General features: G+C 38.2%; 2 protein-coding genes across 12 annotated transcripts in view; one reads left to right on the top strand and one right to left on the bottom strand.

The window, feature by feature from the left end:
* The window catches only part of LOC147832349 (uncharacterized), a 32,963-nt gene extending 14,805 nt beyond the window's left edge, over positions 1–18,158 (top strand). The window contains exon 15 of the mRNA XM_087299008.1: positions 16,632–18,158. Within this exon, the coding sequence (XP_087155134.1) occupies positions 16,632–16,638 (7 nt within the window). The 3' untranslated portion in view covers positions 16,639–18,158. The remainder of the gene's footprint in view (positions 1–16,631) is intronic.
* The window catches only part of fut8b (fucosyltransferase 8b (alpha (1,6) fucosyltransferase)), a 220,489-nt gene that overhangs the window by 55,186 nt on the left and 142,697 nt on the right, over positions 1–22,606 (bottom strand). For all 11 annotated transcript variants that reach the window (XM_087298833.1, XM_087298832.1, XM_087298839.1 and 8 more), the window contains 3 exons: positions 19,870–20,032; positions 16,659–16,773; positions 10,616–10,853 (listed from right to left, as the gene is read on the bottom strand). In XM_087298833.1, coding sequence (XP_087154959.1) covers positions 10,616–10,853; positions 16,659–16,773; positions 19,870–20,032 — 516 coding nt within the window. The remainder of the gene's footprint in view (positions 1–10,615; positions 10,854–16,658; positions 16,774–19,869; positions 20,033–22,606) is intronic.

The following is a 22,606-nucleotide window of genomic DNA, read 5'->3' as shown; positions in this document are numbered from 1 at the left end:
GAGGCTACATAACTGAAAAAACTATTTCATAACAATTTTCATAATTTAATTGCTATTTCATATTATACAACATCTAAATGTAGCGCCGGGCCTGCGCTCGATACCAAGGAGTGGGGCTGTGTGTAGCACCTTTAAACAGCGTGTCAATCAATAACCAAAAGCAAATTCTTATTATAAATATGTCTTTAATGATACTTATTGAAAATTCATTTAATCTTACCCCTCGTATAGATTTTTTAGTTGCACCATTAAAAAAACAGAGCACTCTAGAGCCCTGCAATACTTTGTAATTAAATAAAGTTTTTTGTTTTTTTTTTCCTAGAAAACTGTTTTCGGAATATTTTGTCTATTAAGCAACGCAAGAACAGAACCGAAAAAATATAAATTCTGCTTAGAGTGAACCGATTGGATTTTTTTTTTTTTTTAGCCCTGATTATATGCCTGAATAGTAGATGTGTTCATTTATATAGTTTTTTAATAATTTATTTACTCATTCCTAATGATCTTAAAAAACACTAATTATTCTTAGACAGTTTGTAAATAATGCAATACTTCATTTAGTAATGAAAAATTAATTATAAACAAAGTATGAAAACACAAACATTGAGCACATTACACATGCTTATAAGTCAACAATAGAGCATCTAGCTGTGTTTATAAACTGCTTACTATTAATGTAGAGTTAATGCTTAACAAATGATGTCTATTTGGAGTTTTGGTTGCTTGGTTATATGATGAAGGTCTCTGTGCATTTGTGGGGTTCAGTTCTTTATAAATATATTTTTAAATATTTTTAATGTCTTTTTTTTTTTTTCAAATAGTTAAAATACAACAGAAATAGAACATACTGGTGGGTTTTAAGAGTTTACCCAAAAATGTACATTATATTATTAATTACTTGCCCTCATCTCACTCTAACCCCCTGAGACCTTCATTCATCTTCAGACTCAAAGGAAGATAACTTAGATAAAGTGCAAGAACTCCTCATCCTCCATAGACAGCAAGGGATTGAAACAATTTGAAGGAGAGGAATTAATAAAAGAATCTTCATTTTGAGGTGAACTAACCGTTTAATATTATTTGCTATTGCACTTAACTAAATGTGTACGCAGACATGGAAGAGTTATGTGGAAGCTTGTTATACCCAATGAGAACTGCTTTTAGACATGCAAGAGAGTTTCATGGATTTTGTGTTTACTGTTTTTTTGTGTTTAAAGGTTTTGTGGAAATATTTATGATAAATATAACATTTATTAAATCTATTCTGGACCATTTCCTGTTTGGATCTTGAGGTTTCTTCTGTATTTAAATTAAATTTTTTATAAACTGACCTGCTCTTCAAATGAAAATTCTAAAGCAGTTTACTGTCAAATTACTTGATTGAGGTTTAAAATTTAATATTAGTAAGGGTGCTGATCTGATCCTCATGTTGCCTAAAAACCGGTAATGTGCGTGTAGAACTGGTCCTTACTTTGACTCAATACCAGTGATGTGTGTGTAGACCTGGTCCTTACTTTGACTCAATACCAGTGATGTGTGTGTAGACCTGGTCCTTACTTTGACTCAATACCGGTAATGTGTGTGTAGACCTGGTCCTTACTTTGACTCAATACCAGTAATGTGTGTGTAGACCTGGTCCTTACTTTGACTCAATACCAGTAATGTGTGTGTAGACCTGGTCCTTACTTTGACTCAATACCGGTAATGTGTGTGTAGACCTGGTCCCTACTTTGACTCAATACCAGTAATGTGTGTGTAGACCTGGTCCCTACTTTGACTCAATACCGGTAATGTGTATCTGGAACTGGTCCTTACTTTGTCTCAAAACCAGTAAAGTGTGTGTAGAATTGGTCCCCACTTTGTCTAAAAATCGGTTGTGTATGTGGCGGACCCCACTTCTACACAAAACCTGAAATGTCCCCACAAGTGACCACTGTGTCAGGTCTAAAAAAAATTTTGCGGAATATCCAAAATCTAAAGTGATTTTATGAAATAGTTTGTGTTTTTGTGTGGCAAACTATTTTTTTTATGTCTCTAACATCATCAGAAAGGGCGGTCCCCATTACGTAACCACCGTGACAGGTGACCCCCACAATGCACAAAAACAAGTATGTGTGTGTGTGTGTGTGTGTGTGTGTGTGTGTGTGTGTGTGTGTGTGTGTGTGTGTGTGTGTGTGTGTGTTCACAGGTCAAGGTGACCCGTTTGAGACTCAAACACATACAAATGTTTCTCTAGGTGCTGTTTTAGAGACTGCCACTGCTCTCAGGGCAGAAGTCTGGACATGTCAGATTAAACAGGTCACTTTTTAACCCGCTGCCTTTTCACAAACACCCTCCAGAGAAAACAAGCAGAGACAAAAAAAGAGCCGGAGCTGGGGATTCATTCATGGACAAACAGGTTCTGGAGGAACGCACTCTCAAAAATATGACATTTGCTGTTTGGGTCACACTTTACAATAAAGTTTCAGTAGTTGATGTATTTACTAACAAGAACTAATTATGACAACCCAGGCTCATTCTGAAAACGTAGTCCCGTGGAAGTTTCTGGAGACAGCGAAATACGTCCCGGGAGGTACGTATGGCTGAATCCACGATTCCGCTGTGTGCGCTTTTTCGCATCTCAAACGTCTCTTGCGAGCGGCGTTCGCGCCCCCGCTGTTCTCGCGTGAACCCACCAGAGGCCGCTGTCTGTCTGACCGACTGAATGATTGACTGTGCGACCAGCCAAACGGCTGACCCACCCGGCCTCCTCCATCAGCCTGGTTTTTACTTCTGCGTCAAGTGACCGGCATAACCCATGGCGCATGCAACGCGCGTAGCTGTGCATTTATACTTCTGCGCGCTGTCTCAGTTGGTCTGCATTAACACTTCCGAAACGCTAGTGGGCAGTGAGGTGTTAATGATCCTAGGTGTCGAGTTTCTTCGCTGATGTTTTGCTTTTCCTGAACACTTCCTGGACGTACAAGTGGCTCAAACTCGCTTATTTTGAGGTAGGAACCGGCGGACGTGCAACAACTTTAACTATGAGGTAAACGCAGAACAAAACTTTCCATCCGGAGCTCCTTCACGGGACTCCACACTTGTAAACAATCACTCCATCAGGCTCGCACCATTCACGTGGCTCTCAGTCCCGCCCAGACACGTCAGTGCTACCAAGCCGACCAATCACAGAGCTTACGCTACGCGTAGTTGCGACGTGTAGTTTCATTTTTTGAGAGGTGCACGTCAGCGACGCCGACGGCCACGGCGAAGGGCTATGCGTCAGCGCCGTAGCATATGCTGGCGTTTGACACAGAAGTATAAATCAGCCTTTCCCCAACCAATTTTACAGATCGACCTGTCCGCCCGCTTTCTTCTCTAAACCCAATCATCGATTAAAAAAAAAATGTCCAGGAAAAAAAAAGCCCTCGTCTGATTTTTATTATTTTTTTACCACGTTTTTGTATTTCGCCACGTTCTCAACCTGTTATGAACTCGTCCACTTTATTATTTTGGATTGTGTTGTTGTCTTACCTGATTTCTGGAACCGCTCTTCCCCGGACTTGAACCTGGTCGCCGTGGTCAACCCCTCCTCTCTCTGCATCCAAAAGTCTACCGACGTACACGATAAACTGACTAGACAAACTGACTGCAGTGGGAAAGCCCTCCACACAGAGGTAAGCGGTCAGCCGGTAAGCGCGAAAGGGAGCGGCGTCCGTCCACCCCGCAGCGTTCGCTTTAAAAAACTAAATGCAGCCATACGTACCTCCCGGCACGTATTTTGCGGTCTCTAGAAACGTCTACAGGACTACATTTTGAGCATGAGCCTGGGTTAAATTATGAACAATACTTGAACAACATTTATTAATCATAGTTCAACATTACTAATGCTTTATTAACTTCCAATTTTGTGCCTGTTAACATTAATTAACATGAACTAACAATGCACAGTTGTGTTTTCATTAACAAACATTAACACAGTGGTGTAAAGCAGGGCTATTCAATAGGGTATATGCTGAGCTAATGTTTTTCCCATACTGATAAACTTCCGGTGGCCTGTTATTGTGAATTTTTTTTCCATTTAATACCCTTTCTTTTACAGCATCGATGTTGTAATGTAATAAAAATACATTCAGTTAAATAAACTTTGGCATTCATTTAGTTGCTCAAGAGTAAAACGAGACAAAAAGCCGTTTACTCACACACGCCAGTCAGAATCGGCAGGCTAGCTCAGAAGCTCCATTCAATACACTGGGGTAAAATAAATGCTCATATTATAAAGACGTGGCGATGGGAAATGTAATTTAATGCAGTGCTTCTTGTACAATCTGAGACCCACTTTATATCGGATATCACTCAGCTAGTGAAGATCGCTGATCTTTAAAGAAAACAGACCTTAAATGCGCCAATATTTGCATTGGCATACAGTTCGCCGGAAGCGCTTAACCCAGGTTACTGGCAAATTAAAAGTCCTATTAGCATGCTTCAGCATATACCCTATTAGTTTAGCATGGGGGCGGGTTCATGAAAAGCATCCCAAACGAAGGGCCGGAGAGATATGACTTGCTATATGAGTGATGACAATACAGCATTTAAGAGTCCATATGCTGTATATTTTTGCTCCTTAAGACACCCATGTTGGCTTTTTCTACCTTAAAATGTTATTATATTGTGTTTTGAAACTACATAATATCAGTGCATTGTATAATAGACCTTTTTTTTTTTTTTTTTTTTTTTTTTTTTTTTTTTTTTTACAAACATTCAAATGTTGTATTTCGGAGCACAACAAAAGCAGTGTATTGCTGAAGTAGCCGCTGCTATAGTTAATCCTGTGTGCATGCGTATTAGCCTCGGTGTACTTCAAACTTAAAACTAGTGCACGGGCAACTTGGCATTTTGCAGCGTTTTCGTTTCGTTCCGTGCAACAGAAATGCGGCTTGGAGAAGACTTTACGATTAATAAACTGTGACAGCGCTGTTAATAGTGAAATCGGCTAATCGTTGCATCCCTATTAACGATATCAGTGCATTGTACAAATAGCTTTTAATTTTTACAAACATGTTTTCGGCAAAGTGCCTCGGGGGCCGGATTCGGCCTGCGGGCCGCCAGTTGAATAGCCCTGGTGTAAAGCAACAAATTGTAAATACGCAAATGACTGTAACTGAGTAGTTTTTCTCAGGAATTGTAATTTACTATTAAAATTGTGTACTTTTAAATACGCTTGAGTACATTTTTAGTGCTGTATCTGTACTTTTACTCCACTATTTTCCTTCTACCTGCAGTCACCACTTTATTTTATTTTTGTCGATGGTATGAAACTCGAGTAGAAAACTTGATTTAACCCTTTCTGCATGTCTAAGTTAATATTGACAGCGCTTTTTCTCTTTTTGGTAAATTACAGTTTTTCTCAGTCGCTTTGGTGCATTTCTCACAACACTATTTACATTTGCACAACAGGTCATGCATTTTTCAAAACAATTAGTCATTTGTGCACATCCTAGTAGCAGTTTCTCATTCCTTTCAGCAAATTGCAAATGCTTTTGGACAAGCCTCAATTGCTTTCATACAACTCCCTGCTGTTTATAACATTATCATTTGCTTATGTCATGTCAGTCAAAATGAACTAAACTTGTAAATGCTGAATAGTCATTCCATATAAAACTAACAGTCATTACTGGAGTCATTACATACAAAGATGGTGAACTAGATGTCAAAATCTGTCAAACAAATTTTATAAAACAAATTTAAATCTTTATTTTCCTAAAAATGTCTTTAAAATTGAACAATTTGATGAATGATTTACAGACCTGTGTGTGTTGTAGGTTCAGTTCAAATATGTACTGCAATATTGTTTACAGTTGTGCACAGCTCTACCTAAAGGGAGTTCATGTTCGTTGTAAATATGCGTGTGTTAATTATTTTGCACAATGCTGTGAGTAAATTAGGATTGCAAAGAGCAAATGCAGTAAAAATGTGAAACATACATATTCAGTGTCTTGTACTCAGATACCTCACTAAATGCAGTGATGTCTCACTTTACTGTAGTTTTCAAAAGTCTGTGCAAATAGTATACAGTGCTGACTTGAGTATTTTCAGGAAGTGTCACCAAAATCTGACTTTTTTTTGCATTGAAAAAATGTAAAGAGTAAACTGTCATAATGAAAACATGACAAAGCCATTTGAATATCTTGTTCATAAACAATGGTGTCAGGACTTTTCATTTTGATGATACTGACACTTTGATTGACATGAACACTTGCTTTTGAGGAATGAACTGTCCATTTTGAGCATGTGATGCGCTTTTGCAGGTTATCAGCTAGGTTTTGCAGTTTGCACTAATTGTTTTGAGAAATGCATTAACTGTTGTGCAAATGTAAATAGTGTAGTGAGAAATGCACCAAAGCGACTGAGAAAAACTGTAAATTATTGGTGGGGACATTTCAATAGGTGATGGACATTGGTGGGGATGCGTCCCCTCCGTCCATGCTAAATCTCCACCCCTGAAGAAAATCAAGTATGGTTTTTATTTGTTGTGCAAGTTTCATTCTCTCACATGTGGTACAGTACAAAACGGCTCAATTTAACTTACAAGAACGTAAAAAAAAAAAGCACAACCCGCAAATTAACCCAGACAGAACATGTTGCACGGAAAGTTTGTTTGAATCGTTTGTTAAAAAACAAGTTACAACAGCTCTGCTAATTATGAGCGTTAAAAAAAACGCCACTTTGACGTTCACGACCACAAACGAACTGACAAGCAGCTCATTAAAAACTCTCCCCAACAATTATCAAAAAAACAACAGCGGCCTTCTACGAGCAAGTGCACATGCCATCGGAGAACGCCTGCAATTTTAATTAGGTAAAGCATGAAATATTTAAGCGAGACTCCCCAGCCATTCCTGGGCTTATGCAACTCTCTCTCTCTTTTTTCTTCTGCTCTTTTTCTTCCCTGCCGGCTGGAATGGGTTTTGACGCGAATCCTCTGATAATCTATTCCCACAACAGATCTTTTGGCTGCAATAATTAGGACACAAAGAGGAGAGGAAATTTTCCACATGTCCTCATTACACTTAAATAAGCATCTTGAGTTTCTCACTTTGTCCGTTTAGCTTTGCGTGCATTGGAGAAGCAGACTTTGAGTTTTACTTTAGCTCAGCACAGCGAGACTTTTTTGGTTTATACACTGCTTTTTTACTTACTTTTGTCTTGATTCTAGAAAAAATATCGAAAAACTCTTAAATCGAGAAGCATTTCCTAAACAAGTTGTTTAAGGTCAGAATTAAAGGAGGCTTATTATGCACTTATTATTATTATGCTTATTATGCATATCACTTTTTTAAGGGGTTTAAACAGTTGTTTGGCAGCAGTGTGTGAAAATATCCAGCTTTTAATAGTACCAATGTATTAATTTTATGTTTTATAATCAGACTTGATAAAAACAGTCTGCAGAAACACTTTGATTGACATTCTCACTCTGTAAAGTTGAAGTCAGAATTATTTGCCCCCTTAATATTTATTTATTTTTTATTTTTTTACAAATATTTCCTAAATGATGTTTAACAGAGCAAGGGATTTTCACAGTGTGTCTGATAATATTTTTTCTTCTGGAGAAAGTCTTATTTGTCTTATTTCGGCTTGATAAAAAGCAGTTTTAAAGTTTTAAATCACCATTTTAAGGTCAAAATTATTAGCCCCTTTAAGCTATATTTTTTTGGATAGTCTGCAGTCTGGCCATTCTCCTCTGAACAAGGCATTTGCGCTCACAGAACTGCCGCTCACTGGATATTTACTCTTTTTCAGATCTTCTCTGTAAACCCTAGAGATGGTTGTGCGTGCAAAATCCCAGTAGATCAGCAGTTTCTGAAATACTCAGACCAGCTCGCCTGGCACCAACAACCATGCCACGTTCAAAGTCAACTTTTCTAAATCACCTTTCTGCCTCATTCTAATGTTCAGTTTGAACTGCAGCAGATCGTCTTGACCATGTCTACATGCCTAAATGCATTGAGTTGCTGCCATGTGATTGGCTGATTAGAAATGTGTGTTAACGAGCAGCTGGACAGGTGTACCTAATAAAGTGGCCGGTGAGTGTACACATATGTGTACATATATATCTGTGCATTATTAAATTCAGATTCATATTTTTGACAAGCAAACACTATATATATATATATATATATATATATATATATATATATATATATATATATATATATATATATATATATATATATATATATATAAATAGTTTTCAGCAGTAAGAGTTTCTACTTAAAACTAAAAATTAATATCTGCCTAATGGACAAAACATTCATTCATTCATTTTTTTTCGGCTTAGTCCCTTTATTAATTTGGTGTCGCCACAGCAGAATGAACCGCCAACTTATCCAGCATATGTTTTACGCAGTGGATGCCCTTCCAGCTGCAGCCTATTACTGGAAAACATCCACACACACACACACTCATTCACACACACTCATACACTACGGCCAATTTAGCTTACCCAATTCCCCTATAGCTCATGTGTTTGGACTGTGGGGGAAACCGGAGCACCCAAAGGAAACCCACGCGAATGGGAAGAACATGCAAACTCCAAACAGAAATGCTAACTGGCTCAGCCGGGCTCAAACCACAGACCTTCTTGCTGTGAGTTGATCGTACTACTCACTGCGCCACTGTGACGCCATGGGTAAAACAATGAATAAAGAAAATAAAAAACAATACTAAAACCTCATTTAAAAGTAAAACATGACAGTTTTTAAACTCAGTTAGCAGATATATAATATTGATTTTAGAAACAAAGTCAATTCCTTTTAATACATTGTCAGAAAACAAGACTAGATATCTGGAGTTGTTTTGCTTTTAAAGTAAATCTGATTTAAGAGCGCCAGGATGATTGTACTGGAAAACAAGCCAAAGATAGTAGTTAAGAGTTTTTTTTAAATGTCATGTTAAAGAAAACTAATTACAGTCGGATCATGAAGTTAATTAAAAAAATAATTGAAATCTAGAACGAGTGAAGTTCATGTAAAAACAAATGGATTCAAATTCATCATGAGGAAAGAAAGAAACAATTAAATCAAGGCAGTTTAACAGAAGACAGACAAACAGATGTGAACCAGTTTAACTCTGCTGTTATTTAGGGGATTTCCGCCTGGATTCCGCCTAATTTTAAAAGCTTCCTAAATCCACATGCAGATGTGTAAATGCAAACATTTGGCATCATTGAAGAAAACCCTTTAAATTTTCATAAAACACCATTGAAAGTGTTTAAAATAACTGTATGTGTTGTCTGTGTTATAATAAACACCTAAATAAAAGAGGCGGTTTTTGTATTTTTGTTTTTATAAACTATAATTTGAAAGTGTACCTTTTAGGCTCTGTGTGGTGTAGAGTGCTGTAATTAATTTTGGTGGTTCCTGCACATGTCTGTAATCATAGGTAAAAAGAGAAATGTCTCCACCATAATCTATGCAAAAGTTATTGTATTCCAACTAATGAGAGGTGCTGTACAAGCCACAGGGAGCGATCATTGTTTTCATATTTCATTTTTCTTTTGTTTGATCAAACATAATTCACTGTGTTTGGAGCACGTCAGACATATAAAAGGATTACTTATGCACATCACCTCAAAAACAGAGGAGAAATGGCCCTGAAGCGCACAGCATAAGGTAAGAGATGACGGCTGTCTGTGCTATCTGGGGCTGCTTATTGATCAAAAATGTATTGTTTTCACTTCTGCGCCATGGAAACACTGAGATTCATTCGACAACTGTTTGATATGTGAATATAATTCAGTAAAAAGAACGCTAGAACCACATGAGTACCGGCAAGAGCTTTCATTTGAGCTATAACTTGTACATGTGTCATATATGAACAATATGGAAATGAACCAATGTTCAATACCCAGCTCGGGTATCCAAAATACTGTGTATTTAAGTGTAAATAACTTTTGTACAGTAGAATAAAAACCAAAGTGATGCATATGTGCAAAAAATATAGATCCTACACTTTCAAACGACACCACTTAAGGGGGTCTGGTGCAATGCTAGCCCTTTAAATCTTAAAGCCAAAGTCGATGACGTCACGGACCCGGTACCGGGTCCGCAGAGTTTAACTGGTTAATGAGGAACACCTGCATACATGGCAACATGGTGGCTTAGTGGTTAGCATTGTCACCTCACAGCAAGAAAGTTGCTGGTTCGAGTTTTATCTGGGCCATGTGCATTTTTATATGGAGTTAGCATGTTCTCTATATGTTGGCGTGGGTTTCCATCGGGTGCTCCGGTTTTCCCCACAGTCCAAACACATGCGCTATAGGTAAACTGAATAAACTAAATTGGCTGTAGTGTGTGTTACTGTGTGAATTAGTGTGTACAGGTGTTTCCCAGTAGTGGATTGCGGCTGGAAGGGGGCATCCAATGCGTAAAACATATGCTGGAATAGTTGGTGGTTAAATCCGTTGTGCCAACCTCTGAAATAGAGGCTAACCCTAAGGAAAAGGAGTAAATGAATTGACGGCTAAGAGTTTTGCCTTCAACTGTCTGTCACAAAAGAAAGGACTATAGAGGAACTTCTGAAACAACTTTAGGAAAGCAGCAGTCACAGATCTGAATCCATCATTATTGTTTCTCACCTGACCAGTGTCCAGTTGTGGCTCCGGATCGGTCGGTGCAGGTTTCGCTGACGGCTTTGAAAACCGTCTCCCAGCCCTTCGGAGCATAGCGCCAGTTGTGGGATTCCAGGATCAGGACTCTCTGTGTCCCGTACGCGATCATGAAGCAGTAAACCACGTGATGGAGCTGACAGCCGTATCCACAGCCTTTGTTTATGTTGCACACCAACTTACGAGCTTTACTGCAGTCCTGCGGGTTCTGATGCAGAACAACAGGAGAAATGACAACACAAAAAGGGCTTTACATTTAATAATAATAATAATAATAATAACAATAATAATAATAATAATAATAATAATAACAATAATAATAATTCATTCATTCATTTTCTTTTCGGCTTAGTCCCTTTGTTAATTCAGGGTCGCCACAGCGACTGAACTGCCAACTTATCCAGCACAACCATACACACTCATAAACTATGGACAATTTAGCCTATCCACTTCACCTGTGCCGCATGTCTTTGGACTGTGGGGAAACCGGAGCACCCGGAGGAAACCCACGCAAATGCAGGGAGAACATGCAAACTCCACACAGAAACGCCAACTGAGCCAGCCGAGGCTCGAACCAGCAAGATCGAGTTTGAGTGGGTTTCCTCCAGGTGCTCCAGTTTCCCCCACAGACTGAAGACATGTGCTGGATAAGTTGGCGGTTCATTCTACTGTGGCGTCCCCAGATTAATTAAGGGACTAAGCAGAAAAGAAAATGAATGAATGAATATTAATTATTTATTGAAAATATTTTTGTAATTATTATGAATATAACAGATAGAACATGAAAGTAAAATATTATTTATAAATAAACTAATAAGTAAATTAAATAATAATAATTAAAAAATATTATTATTATCACTACTACTACTGTTATTAATAATAATAATATTATTATTTATTATTATTATTATTATTATTATTATTATTATTATTATTATTATTATCACTACTACTACTACTGTTATTATTAATATTATTATTATTTATTATTATTATTATCAATAACACATAGCACATAAAAGTAAAATATTATATATATATATATATATATATAATTAAATTTATAAATAATAATAAATAATCAATATTTTTATAATAATAATAACAATAATAATAATAATAACAACAACATTATTGTTGTTATAAATAAAATAAAATATGAAGAACAAAATATACAGTACATATATGCATTTGAAATTAGGAAATCTTTTTAACTTGAATATGTATAGCACAAATACAGTACAATAAATACATTAACAAACACAGACAAAGCTAAAAATATAGATTTAGTATCACTACGGTTTGTGTACTTAAAATAATAAATAAAATATGTTAAAAAGACTGAAGACTAGAGAAATGATGCTGAAAATTTACGTTTGCTTCACATTTTTAAATATTACTGTACTTTAAAAAAAATTAAATTAAGTTTTTTCTAACAAAATAAATGCACCTTTCTTTAAAAATGACAATGTATACACCTCAAACATTTGTATGGCAGTTTAAATAATGCATTCGGTCAAGAATTATGATTATCATGATTCATATTTGCAAGGGATGAACTAATTCTGTGTGTCTAGCAGGAGATAGAGCTCCCATTATGTCCTTTCAGAAAAGCTTTTTGGTTTTTTATTGTGCCATTAAAGGAAATGAGTTACCATAATCAAATTGTGTGGTGGCCTCTTTACGTCTGGCCTTTTTTTTTTTTTGAGTGAGGCTATATAGATTTCACTCTTAATTCAAATTCAATAGTGTTGGCAGAGAGTTTGCAATGGCAGCAGATCATGAAGCACTCCCATTTCACAAAACTCTCAAAGTGCTGCTGTAGCAGAAAGCAGAGTCCCAGACACCACTGAAATACTCCACAGCGGAGAATACACAGACATCACAGATCACACACTGTTTGATATGCATAATGATGCTCAATGACTAGCAGATTCATACAGAAATAGACCAAGCTGTGATTTGTCAGCTTAAATAACAAATGAAAACTAATCAACCGTCTATACGACCTCTCATTTACCTAATCAATCAACCAACCAACCAACCAACCAACCAACCAACCAACCAACCAACCAACCAACCGACCGACCAACCAACCAACCAACCAACCAACCAACCAACCATCTATTGTTTATTGTCATATCAACATCAAAGACTACTCATCTATCTATTTATTCTTTCATCCATCCATCCATTCATCAATCCATCCATCCATTTGTCTTTGTGTCCATCCTTATGTCCATCCATTTAATTATCCTTCCACCCATCAGCCTATCCATCCATTTTTCCATCTGTCCATTCATTCATCCTTCTATATATTTATCTATCCATCCATACATCTGTCTATCCATTCATACATTCATCTGTCCATCCATCCATGCATCCAACCCATCATCCTAACTGCCTAACTAACTGTCCATACAGTACCACCCATCTGTCCATCCATCCATCCATCCATCCATCCATCCGCCTGTCTATTCATCCAACTGCCCCTCCGTCTGTCCATCTTTCCATCCATCCATCCATCCATTCATCAATCCATCCATCCATCCATCCATCCATTTTTTCATTCATCTCTCCATCAGTTTGTCTGTTCATTCATGCAGTCATTCATTTGTCCTTTTGTTTGTCCATTCATCTGTCCAGTCGTTCATCCATCCATCTATCCGTCCATTAATCCCTTCCCCCATTCACTATTTCATCCATTCATCAATCCATCCATCCATCCATCCATCCATCCATCCATTTTTTCATTCATCTCTCCATCAGTTTGTCTGTTCATTCATGCATTCATTCATTTGTCCTTTTGTTTGTCCATTCATCTGTCCAGTCGTTCATCCATCCATCTATCCGTCCATTAATCCCTTCCCCCATTCACTATTTCATCCATCCATCTATCCATCCAGCCAGCCATGTCTGTTCATTCATGCCTTCTATCCATCCATCCATCCATCCATCCACCCACCCATCCATTCAATCGTCCATTTGTCCGTTCATCCGTCCTTCTCTTCGTCTGTCCACTTGTCCATTCATTTGCCCATTCATCCACCCAGTCATCAATTCATCCATTTGTCCATCCATCTGTTCATTCATCTCTTCATCTGTTTTTTTCCCTTTATTCGTCCATCAATCCATCAATTCATTTATTCATCCAGTACATTAACCGACTTACATGTCCATACCACCTTACTATCGGTCAGTACATCCATCCATCTGTCTTCTTTTTCATCGTCTTTGTCTATCTGTTCATTCATCCATCTGTCCATCCATTCATTCATCTGTCTGTCCCTTCATCCATCTATCCATCCATTAAACTAACTGTCCATCAGTACATCCATCCATCCATCCATCCATCTTTGTGTCCATCCTTCCATTCATCTGTTCATCCATTCAGTTGTCCATCCATCAGTCTATCCATCCATTTTTCCATCTGTCCATTCATTCATCCTTCTTTTCATCTATCCATCCGTCTGTCCATCCATCCATGCATCCGACCAACCCATCACCCTACTACCTGCCTAAATAACTTTCCATACCACCTAACTGTCCTTTCGTACATCTATCCACCCATCTATCCATTCATTCATCTCATTGTTCATCCATCCATCCTTTCATTTGTCCGTCCATCCATCCATCCATCCATAACACATCCATTTTCCATCTGTCCAACTAACTAACAAATCCATTCATCTGTCTTCCCATTCATACATTCACCCGCCCATCCATCCATCCATCCATCCATACATCCATCCATCCAAACATACATACATACATACATCAATCAATCCATCCATCCATCCATACATTCATCTGTTCATCCATCCATCCGTCTATCCATTCAATTGTCCATTCGTCCATCAGTCTATCCATCCATTTTCCATCTGTCCATTCATTCATCCATCCATCTATCCATCCATCCGTCTGTCTATTCATACATTCATCTGTCCATCCATTCATGATTCCAACCAACCCATCATCCAACTAACTGTCCATACCACCTAACTGTCCATCCATCCATCCATCCATCCATCCATCCATCCATCCATCCACCCATCCCATACATACATACATACATACATACATTTGTCCGTCCATTTATCTTTTTGTTCATCCCTCCATCCTTTCATTTGTCTGTCCATTCATCCATCCATCCATCCATCCATCCATCCATCCATCCATCCATCCATCCATCCATCCATCCATCTATCTGTCTATACATAAATTTTTTCATTTGTCCATTTATTCATCCTTCCATCCATCTGTCCATCCATTTGTCTGTCTACCCATTCACACATTCACCTGTATATCCTTTCATCCTTCCATCCATCCATCCATCCATCCATCCATCCAACTGCCTAAATAACTATCCATACCTAAAGAAAACTTACCTATCACCCATCCACCTAACCTAACCAAACAACTCAACAATGAACCTAAATACGTTATCCTTTTTATAATATACTTTATAATACAACATTGTCTAATATGATTTAAGCAAGACATAAAACAGTAAAACATTAAAGACTTTATCCAAGCTTGAGTCTTTCTGATCTCCAAATAAAACAATGGTGAATTGTGGTCTTTTGTTTACAGCTGGATTCACTTCATATAATAGGTTCTGGACACATTCATCCCTGTATTTCCCACATCTCTAATTAGCAGCTTCATTGATCTCATGCTAAATGAAGAGGATCTTTGATGATTCCATTTGACAAATCGGTGCTTCATTTCAGATAACAAAATTGTGCATGATGGAGATTTAAATGATCCTGCAAGTATCTGCGACAACTTTGAATATAGGATGAAAAAAGTTCAACCAATCACTAAATGACTTCACTTGATCTTACGCTTTGATTTTAATTAGCAGAAAATCAAACTCAAAAACAGTATCAGTAGTTACTTTAGTATTTTAACCAGTTAAACTATTTTGGGACTTTTCTTACAAAATTTAAAGGCTTTCCAAATCCACATGCAGAGGTGTAAATGCAAAAATTTGGTATCATTTTAAAGAAAACCCTTTGAATTTTCATAAAACACCATTGAAAGTGTTTAAAATATCTGTATGTGTTGTCTGTGTTGTAATAAACACCTAAATAAAAGAGGAGCTTTTTTTATAAACTCAAATTTGAAAGTGTAACCTTTTAGGTTCTGTGTGGTCTAGGGTGCTGTAATTAATTTTGGTGGTTCCTGCACATGTCTGTAATCATAGGAAAAAAGAAAAAGGTCTCCACCATAATCTATGCAAAAGTTACTGTATTCCAACTGATGAGAGGTGCTGTACAAGCCCCAGGGATCGATCATTGTTTTCATATTTCACTATTCTTTAGTTTGATCAAACATAATTCACTGTGTTTGGACCACGCCAGACATATAAAAGGATTACTTATGCACATCACCTCAAAAACAGAGGAGAAATGGCCCTGAAGCACAGAGCATAAGGTGAATGATGACAGCTGTCTGTGCTATCTGGGGCTGCTTATTGATCATAAATGTATTGTTTTCACTTCTGCACCATGGAAACACTGCGACTCATTCGGCAACTGTTTGATATGTGAATATAATTCAGTAAAAAGAACGCTAGAACCATATGACCACCAGCAAGAGCTTTCATTTGAGCTATAACTTATACATGTGTCATATATGAACCATATGAAAATGAACCAATGTTCAAAACCCAGCTCGGGTATCCAAAATACTGTGTATTTAAGTGTAAATAACTTTTGTACAGTAGAATAAAAACCAAAGTGATGCATATGTGCAAAAAATATAGATCCTACACTTTCAAACAACACCACTTAAGGGGGTCTGGTGCAATGCTAGCCTTTTAAATCTTAAAGCCAAAGTCGATGACGTCACTGACCCGATAACTGGTTTTAATGTGATTTTTTTTTTTTTCTGGAAAAAGTGTTAAATAAAGTATTTATATCAATAACTGTTATTTGAAACAGCAATAATATTTCTGAATATAGCTGTTTTTTTCCTCCAGTGTTTGAGAGGAGTGGAGCTGCTGTACCTGCAGGAAGGAAATTCTGTTCTGCACGAGGATGGACAGATCTCTGGCCTCTTTATCTCTCCATTCGCCTGCTCCATCAGCCTGAGCCAGCTCATGCAGATCCGTCATGATTGCTCTGAACACACACAAACATGTACACATGAACAACATGAAGGAATGAAGTTCCAGGAATGGATTTTTATTGCATAAATTACATTTATTGTTTAGCTGTCAATGTTAAGGTACTTGCTCTGTGAATGTCGGTATAATCAGCGTGCTTTCACACCTGTAGATCAATTGCTTTGTTCTGAAACAGGGATTCAAATTGTTACAACGTTGCTTTTTGTTCTTGGCGTCATTCGTTTTCACAAGGTAAAGTTTCTAAACACACCAAAATGACTAAAACAAGTCCTTTACTGCAACTCTCTTCGGTTCCTGCTTGTTATTGGATCATTTCCCCTTTAGTTTTGTCTTTAGCAAGTGAAATGCATGCTCATGCTCACTTCTTTCCCTTCAAAAAGTCTTTGGTTGTTTTTGCTGTATGCTTTGGGTCATTCTCCTTCTTTAACTATGAACTATTAAGTAAAACTATTAACTGCTTTAACTATTTTGATGCGTTTGGGAAACTTTACCGTGTGAAAGCTAGTCGCATCAAGACCAAAAAGCAACATTTTAACTATTTTAAACCTTGTTTCGGAACAGCAGGGCTGCGCCCGGTCAGTACCTGGATGGGAGACCACATGGGAAAGCTAGGTTGCTGCAGGAAGTGGTGTTAGTGAGGCCAGCGGGGGGCGCCCAACCTGCAGTCTGTGTGAGTCCTAATGCCTCAGTATAGTGACGGGGACTCTATACCGCTCAGTGAGCGCCGTCTTTCGGATGAGACGTTAAACCGAGGTCCTGACTCTGTGTGGTTGTTAAAAATCCCAGGATGTCCTTCAAAAAAAGAGTAGGGGTTTAACCCCGGCATCCTGGCCAAATCTGCTCACTGGCCTCTGTCCATCATGGCCTCCTAACCCCTTACCATATCATAATTGTCTTCATCACTCTGTTTCCTCTCCACCAATCAGCTGGTGTGTGGTGTGCGGTCTGGCGCAAAATGGCTGCCGTCGAGTCATCCAGGTGGATGCTGCACACTGGTGGTGGATGAGGAGATTCCCCCCACTGTGTAAAGCGCTTTGAGTGCCCAGAAAAGTGATGTATAAATGTAAGGAATTATTATTATTATTATTACTATTAATCTATAGGTGTGAAAGCACCCTAAAAGTAGTATATACTATTATGATTTGTATTAGATAAAAATTAACTATATCTTAAAATAATGTACATCTGACTGCATGTGTTATTCAGAGCCTGAATATGTTTTGGTGCTTTACAATTATATGGTTTATAAATTTGATTGTATTTTGACATGTTGTCTATGATGTTTATTGTTTGTTTATCCCGCTAAATATCTTAGTTAGTTTGCTTCTCAAGCAAATGTCTTGCTTCAGAATTATGAAATGTTTTAATAGAAAACAATGCAAAAACCTAACGTGAGGATGATTTTTCACAGTGTGATGTGCTGACTGACAGACATGAGCATATGCTGCGTTTATGAGGAGTTTAATTATGACTGGATCAGTTCCTGAGGGAGTGTTAAATGTGTATCGAGCGTTGCTCTCTGTCAAAACAGACAAACAGAGGTGCGAATGTGCTGATGGACCGTCTGGGAGATGAGAGATAATGAGCTATTGACAGCTTCTCTGTCTGTAATTAGTCTGGCCGGTGATAATTCAAAATTAAGTGCTGCTATATTTGTATTACGCCACTATATTAGTGTCTGGAGCTGTTTCATAATGACCAAACATCAGACACACGTGCACACACAACACTGTGAAAAATGCTGGGTTCCACGCAATTGATTCGTGTTAGGACAACATCAAGGAATTAAGTTAACTCAGGGGTTCCCAAACTTTTTAGCCAGCGACCGCCAAAATAATGCCAGTGACCCCCATATTCCTCATAGGTGGTTACAAATATTCAAATATCTTCATGTTGTTTTTTATGTAAGTATTAACTGCAGTTTTTATCTACTGTGGGTTCGGATTAAAATTTAGGGATGGCTGACGTGAAACTGAAGTTTCGACACAGTGTCGAGCTCCCGAAGCGCACATGTTTCGAAACACTGCACCAAAGCATGATCCGAAGCACCCAAGTCACGTGACTAAAGTGTTTCGAAACACCTGGTCACGTGACTAAAGCGATTAAAAGCATGGATCAGCTTAAAAGCGTTTCGAGACATGGCGAATCTTCATTTGGCTGCCAAGGTCAAGGAAAATCCCGTTTCATATGGCCTAGTGGACTGTGTGTGTGCACTCTGATACTGTGCTTCGATTGACGTCTCGGGTTTGAATCCCGACTTGTACAAATACTCTGAAATCATGGTTTCATGTATTTTAATCATGTTTCTGTTTTGTGTAGCCTAAATAGGATACAGCTGCAGTTACGCCATCAATATAGCACCATTTTTGTAACACTGTAAAACTATAATTAATCATTTTACAGCACAGTGATAGTTGGGTTTAGAGCGATTGTTTACAAGTGTGGATTCCCGTGAAGGAGCTCCGGATGGAAAGTTTTGTTTTGTGTTTACCTCATGGTTAAAGTTGTTGCACGTCCGCCGGTTCCTGGCCCAAAATGAGTGAGTTTGAGTCACTTGTACATACCGGAAGTGTTCAGAAAAGCCAAACAGAAGCGAAGACACTCGACACAGAGGAACATTTACACCTCACTGCCAACTAGCGTTTCGGAAGTGTTAATGCAGACCAACAGAGACAGCGCGCAGAAGTATAAATGCAAAGCTGCGCGCGTTGCATGCGCTGTGAGTTACGCCGGTCACTTGACGCAGAAGTATAAACCAGGCTTTAAAATCAAATGAAAAGGCCTCTGGTGACATTTTGTTGTTTACATTTGGTGATTTTTTTTTTTATATTTACAAAGTGTCACCACAGTCTGTGAAGATCCCCTGTTGGATAGAAAGACACCACTCAGAGCTTCAGGTCCACACTTGGCATGTGTTTATATGTCAATCTTATCCATTGTATTAGGAAAAAGCCTTAATAGAAAATGTTTTAAACGTGATTATTGTTTCTTTAAAATGAGCAGAAACCCAGATCACCTCTTGCATAGAGCGATAGTCCTCTTTTAGTAACATATATATGTGTGTGTGTGTGTGTGTGTGTGTGTGTCTGACCTCTGCTGATGACCCAGGTCCTGCAGTAACGCATCAGTCTGTTTCTGTCTGTCAGTAGGATTGACGTGACTCAGTTTCTGGATCTCACTGTGGATGAAATACCACAGCTCTCTCACTCCGTTCTCCACCTTCCTCCTCAGCTCCTCCTGTTCTCGACCAGGACCTGCTGACACACACACACGCACGCACGCACATACACACACACACACACACACACACGCACGCACGCACATACACACACACACACACACACACACACACACACACACACACACACACACACACACACACACACACACACACACACACACACACACACACACACACACACACACACACACACACACACACACACACACACACACACACAGAGAGAGATCCAGTATGGAGCCAGATCAGTCTCAAAAATAATGCATTTACAAAATATAATTTATACATCCACAACAGGATTCGAAAATATACAAATCCAATACACAATTAATACATACACAAATCGTTCATTCATTCATTTTCTTTTTGGCTTAGTCCCTTAGTAGTAATAAGGGGTCGCCAACGCACAATGAACCGCCAACTTATCCAGCACATGTTTTACACAGAGGATGAGACAAGACACTGTATACAGATGTAGAAAACACTATTGGGTTGTTTCTATTGCTATAATTGTTACCACAATATATCAATTCAAGTTATTTACTAGAGTGTGATACAAAAACACTATGGTTTTACTATAATTGACTATAGTATTTTTTGTGGGATCACTCAATTCCTGGAGGGCCGCAGCTTTGCACAGTTTAGTTCCAACCCTAATTAAACACACCTGATCAAACTAACTGAGTCCTTCAGGCTTGTTTGACACCTACAGCTAAGTGTGTTGGAGCAGGATTGGAACTAAACTGTGTAAGGCTGCAGCCCTTCAGGAATTGAGTTTGACATCGCTGGTCTAGCTAAAGAATGAAGCTGACTTAGCTATTATTTTTCTGTGTTTGATTTAAAAATAAAAAATGAAAAGAAGAAGATTGCAAAAAAAAAAAAAAAAAAGGGAAAATAAATATTTGAAAAATAAATGAGGTGAATTAGCTGTGGATGTCTCTCTCTCTCCTCCAGATTCTGTCCCATATTTACTCATCTCTCTGTTATGTAATAAGCTGAATCCATTGCTTTTCCTGAAATTCGTCCAGGGTTTTATTTATGGAGGACGGGCGACCCTGAATGAGGATCTGCCAAACACCACACACACACAGACAGCATTTGCATCAGCATAATATTTTGGTGTATTATTTTATATTTAATCATATAATATAGTGCACTCAGCAATTAGCTTTCCTTACATTTCTTATATTTTGCTGAGTGCACTATATTAAAAGATTATATACATAATACAAGACAGAAGACAGAAGAGGCAACTGGTGCGGTCGACTGCTTCTGTAGCCCATCCGCCTCAAGGTTGGACGTGTTGTGTGTTCAGAGATGCTCTTCTGCCTCAGTTGTATCGAGTGCCCATTTGAGTTACTGTTGCCTTTCTATCAGCTGGAACCAGTCTGGCCATTCTCCTCTGACCTCTGGCATCAACAAGGCATTTGTGCCCACAGAACTGCCGCTCACTGGATATTTCCTCTTTTTCAGACCATTCTCTGTAAACCCTAAACACTGCAAAAATGCTTTTCTTACTTAGATTTTTTGTCATGTTTCTAGTCAAAATATCTAAAAACTCCTAAATCAAGAAGAGTTTTCTAGACAAGCAAAACATAGTGTTTTGTTTTGAGAAGTAATATGCCAATATTAGGTGAGTTTTTCCTTAAAAGAAGCAAAATAATCTGCCAATGGGGTAAACAAAATAATCTTACGTCAAAAGAAAAAACAAGATTAATTTGCTTACCCCATTGGCAGATTATTTTGCTTGTTTTAAGGAAAAACTCACTTGATATTAGCATATTATTTCTCAAAACAAGACAATATGTTTTGCTGGTTTAGAAAATGCTTCTTGATATAAGAAATTTTAGATATTTAGACTAGAAACAGGACAAAAAATCTAAGCAAGAAAAGCATTTTTTGCAGTGTAGAGATGGTTGTGCGTGAACATCCCAATCAATAAGCAGTTTCTGAAATACTCAGACCAGCCCGTCTGGCACCAACAACCATGCCACAATAAAAGTCACTTAAATCACGTTTCTTCTTCATTATGATATTCGGTTTGAACTGCAGCAGGTCGTCTTGACCATGTCTACATGCCTAAATGCATTGAGTTGCTGCCATGTGTTTGGCTGATTAGAAATTTGCGTTAACGAGCAGTTAGACAGGTGTACCCAATAAAGTGGCCGGTAATTGTATCTCTCAAATATTGTTCAAGTCTAGTTATGAATGGTTTTAAATAAGTGCAGTGACTATGAGGCCTGGATTTGATGCCAGGTTGTGTGTAGGTGAGCAGATGTCCAGGTTTATCCTCTGATTCGTCCTCTCATTACTGCAGAAAGCCTGAAAGAGACACACAGCATCTGTCTGTCTTTCTATAAGGGTCGGGAGATGATGTGAGGAGACATCACAGCCAGAGAAAGAGGCTCTTTAAGGATGGTCTTATATACAGTATGTGACCCCTGTTCCTCTGATGATGCTGTTATAGTTATTTTTGGCAGATCCTCCAGCAATGACCCTGACCCGTCCCTTACCCATGATTACACACGCTTGAACACACACACAAACATGGAGACGAACGTGTGCAAACATTAAACTCTAGCTACAC

This window comes from Danio rerio, chromosome 20 (genome assembly GCF_052040795.2).
Source record: "Danio rerio strain M-AB ecotype USA chromosome 20, GRCz13ab, whole genome shotgun sequence".
Lineage (NCBI taxonomy): Eukaryota > Metazoa > Chordata > Actinopteri > Cypriniformes > Danionidae > Danio > Danio rerio.
This window is presented reverse-complemented; position numbering and strand designations above follow the sequence as displayed.